Consider the following 2,414-nt stretch of genomic DNA (forward strand, 5'->3'; position numbering starts at 1 on the left):
GCTTCTTATTTTAGAATACCTTCCCCTAGATGATTTACCACATTTCTTTACTTTTCCCCCAAAAGGTCCACATTGTATTTGTTCTGCACACTGCAGCTCTAATCATAGTCTGCTGTCAGCCGAGGGAATGAAACTAGCACTTGTTGAGTAAAAAGTTGCAGTGCATTGCTCTATCCTTGCTCCTGCAGTGTGTGGTCCCCACACCAGCAGGCTCGGCGTCAGCAGGGAGTGTGCGAGAAATGCATCCCTACCCCAGAATCTGCATTTTAACCAGATGTGACTGGTGTGCACGTTACAGCCGAGGAGCTTTAAGGAGATCAGTGCTTCTCAGAGTTGGATCCGTGAGCTCTTGTCGCCGGGACAAGAGGCCTGAACCAGAATGTAAACAATGAGCTGGTCCCTTGGTAGAAAAAGACCTACTCCAAATGACGTTGGCCGAATTTAACAGTGTGGCGGCCGGCCGGCATGATTTATGCCGCCAGGGACACACAGTGTGGACTTGGCACTGGGTTGACCACACTTGAAGTAGTGCCGTTTAGATCACATAGTTGGGAAGTAAAGGGGCTGAGACAGGTATGGGGTCACTTTGGCTTTAGATCCTGGCCTCTTCTACTCTGCGTAGAGCTGACCTCCCACCAACCTGGGATGGATGCAAGTTATATCCGAATCCTCCCTGAGAAGTCACACACGCAGACACATGCACACACACAGACACGTGTGCACACACAGAGACAGGCACGCGTGCACATACACCCACGCTAGGAGAGCCCTGGCCTAGAGGAGATGTTAGGAAATGTCTCTAGAGTCAGAATGAGGCCCCATTTGCCCATGTCTTCACCACACCAGGCCTGTGTTTGCATTAAAAGCATTTTACACCAGAGCACTATTCTTCACCAGTCCCTCCTGTAGCGAGGGCCAGATAGAGCAGAGGACTTGCAGGGCATCCGGAGGCAAGAGAAACTGCACAAAAAGCTTTGAGGGACTTGGAAGGAAAAAAAAACAGAACTTTGCTTAGCTCAAGTTCCCAAGGCAAAAAGAGTCCATCTATAATCCAGTCTTTACAAACCCCAGGCCAGATTTGTGAATAACACTGAAATGAGTAACACTGCTCAGCCAGGGAAGCCAGGCCACTCGGAAGGTGTAGATTAGCGTAGCCAGAGCCAGCCTCCACTAAAAGGCTGTGTGACATTTCAGTCCAGTCTTGGTGTCACCTTCCCCAAGAGCCCAGGGAATCTGATGAATTTGGATCATAAGCTTCGTTTTTACTTTGACATTGAGGAGACTCAGAGCCTTCCATGCAGCTTAATTTAGTTAAAAGAATTAGGAGTCAGAGATTGAATTTTCAGGCCACCATTCTCTAGGTGTGTGACCTTAAGAAAGTCACTTAACCTCTCTGAGTGTCAGTCTCTTCATCCATAAGTTCATAATAATACTGACCTCACTAAGGTATTGTGAGAGACTGAGAGACTGATGTTAAGGAACTGGCTCATGAGATTGTGGGAGCTGGCAAATCCAAAATCCATAGTCAGGTGAGCTGGAAACTAGGAAGCTGGCAGGATTTCTGTTATGGCCTCGAGGTAGAAATCGGGTCACTGGGAGTCAGATCCAACAGCAGTGCGTCTCCAAAACCTCAGTATTTGCTCTTAAGGACTTCAACTGATTGGGTGAGGCCCACTCACATTGTAGATAGCAATCTGCTTTAATAAACAATTGATTTGAATGTTAATTACATGTAAATGCCTCCATAGCAGTAGCTAGACTATCATTTGACCAAGAGTTAGGGACCATAGCTTAGCCAAGGTGCCCATAAAGTTAACCATCACACTGTTGGTAGTTTCCAGTTGTAATGGTGGTGGGGAGAAAGGCTGCCTCCTGCTACCAGCCTTGTTGTTGGAGTTGGGCCCTTAAAGGGCAGTGTGCTGGGGGCTCCTTCATATATCCCCTAACGCCATTCTCTTTGTCCACAGGGATGTGTCTGCAGGCATTCATAGAGGCTTTCTTTTACCTGGCTCAGAGGAAGTTCAAGATGCTGCCACTCCACGAGCAGGTGGCCTCGCTGATCAACCTATGTGAATACCATCTGTCCCAGATGGATGAAAAGCGTCTGATGTGTGGCCGGAGTGGCACTTTGGGGTGCCGGCACACTTTCAGTGCCACCCCCCAGGAAGCCACCCCATTGGCCCAGCTGCCGGAGGGCACCAACCCTCCCCACCCAAACAGTGCCAATAAGCTCTCCCAGTCCAAACACGTTCTGTCCTGAGGGCTTCTCTGACCTTCTAAAAGGAGCGAGCCCTTCAGGGCTGCAGACAGAGCCCTGGCTTCCTGCCTATGGAGAAATGACGGGGTGCTGAGAATTCTTCTCTGAGGTTCCCACGAATTATCTTCATGTTCCGCTGAGCTGCGCTTTGAAAGAC

General features: G+C 49.1%; 1 protein-coding gene across 1 annotated transcript in view; it reads left to right on the forward strand.

Annotated features, from left to right (window-relative positions):
- TTLL11 (tubulin tyrosine ligase like 11) overlaps positions 1 to 2,260 on the forward strand; it is a 336,895-nt gene extending 334,635 nt beyond the window's left edge. The window contains exon 9 of the mRNA XM_007936749.2: positions 1,968 to 2,260. Coding sequence (XP_007934940.2) covers positions 1,968 to 2,260 — 293 coding nt within the window. The remainder of the gene's footprint in view (positions 1 to 1,967) is intronic.
- Positions 2,261 to 2,414: the final 154 nt, after the last annotated feature.

The sequence above is a fragment of the Orycteropus afer genome, unplaced genomic scaffold, assembly GCF_000298275.1.
Source record: "Orycteropus afer afer isolate SDZICR_OR568_19922 unplaced genomic scaffold, OryAfe1.0 scaffold00037, whole genome shotgun sequence".
NCBI classification, from domain to species: Eukaryota; Metazoa; Chordata; class Mammalia; order Tubulidentata; family Orycteropodidae; genus Orycteropus; species Orycteropus afer.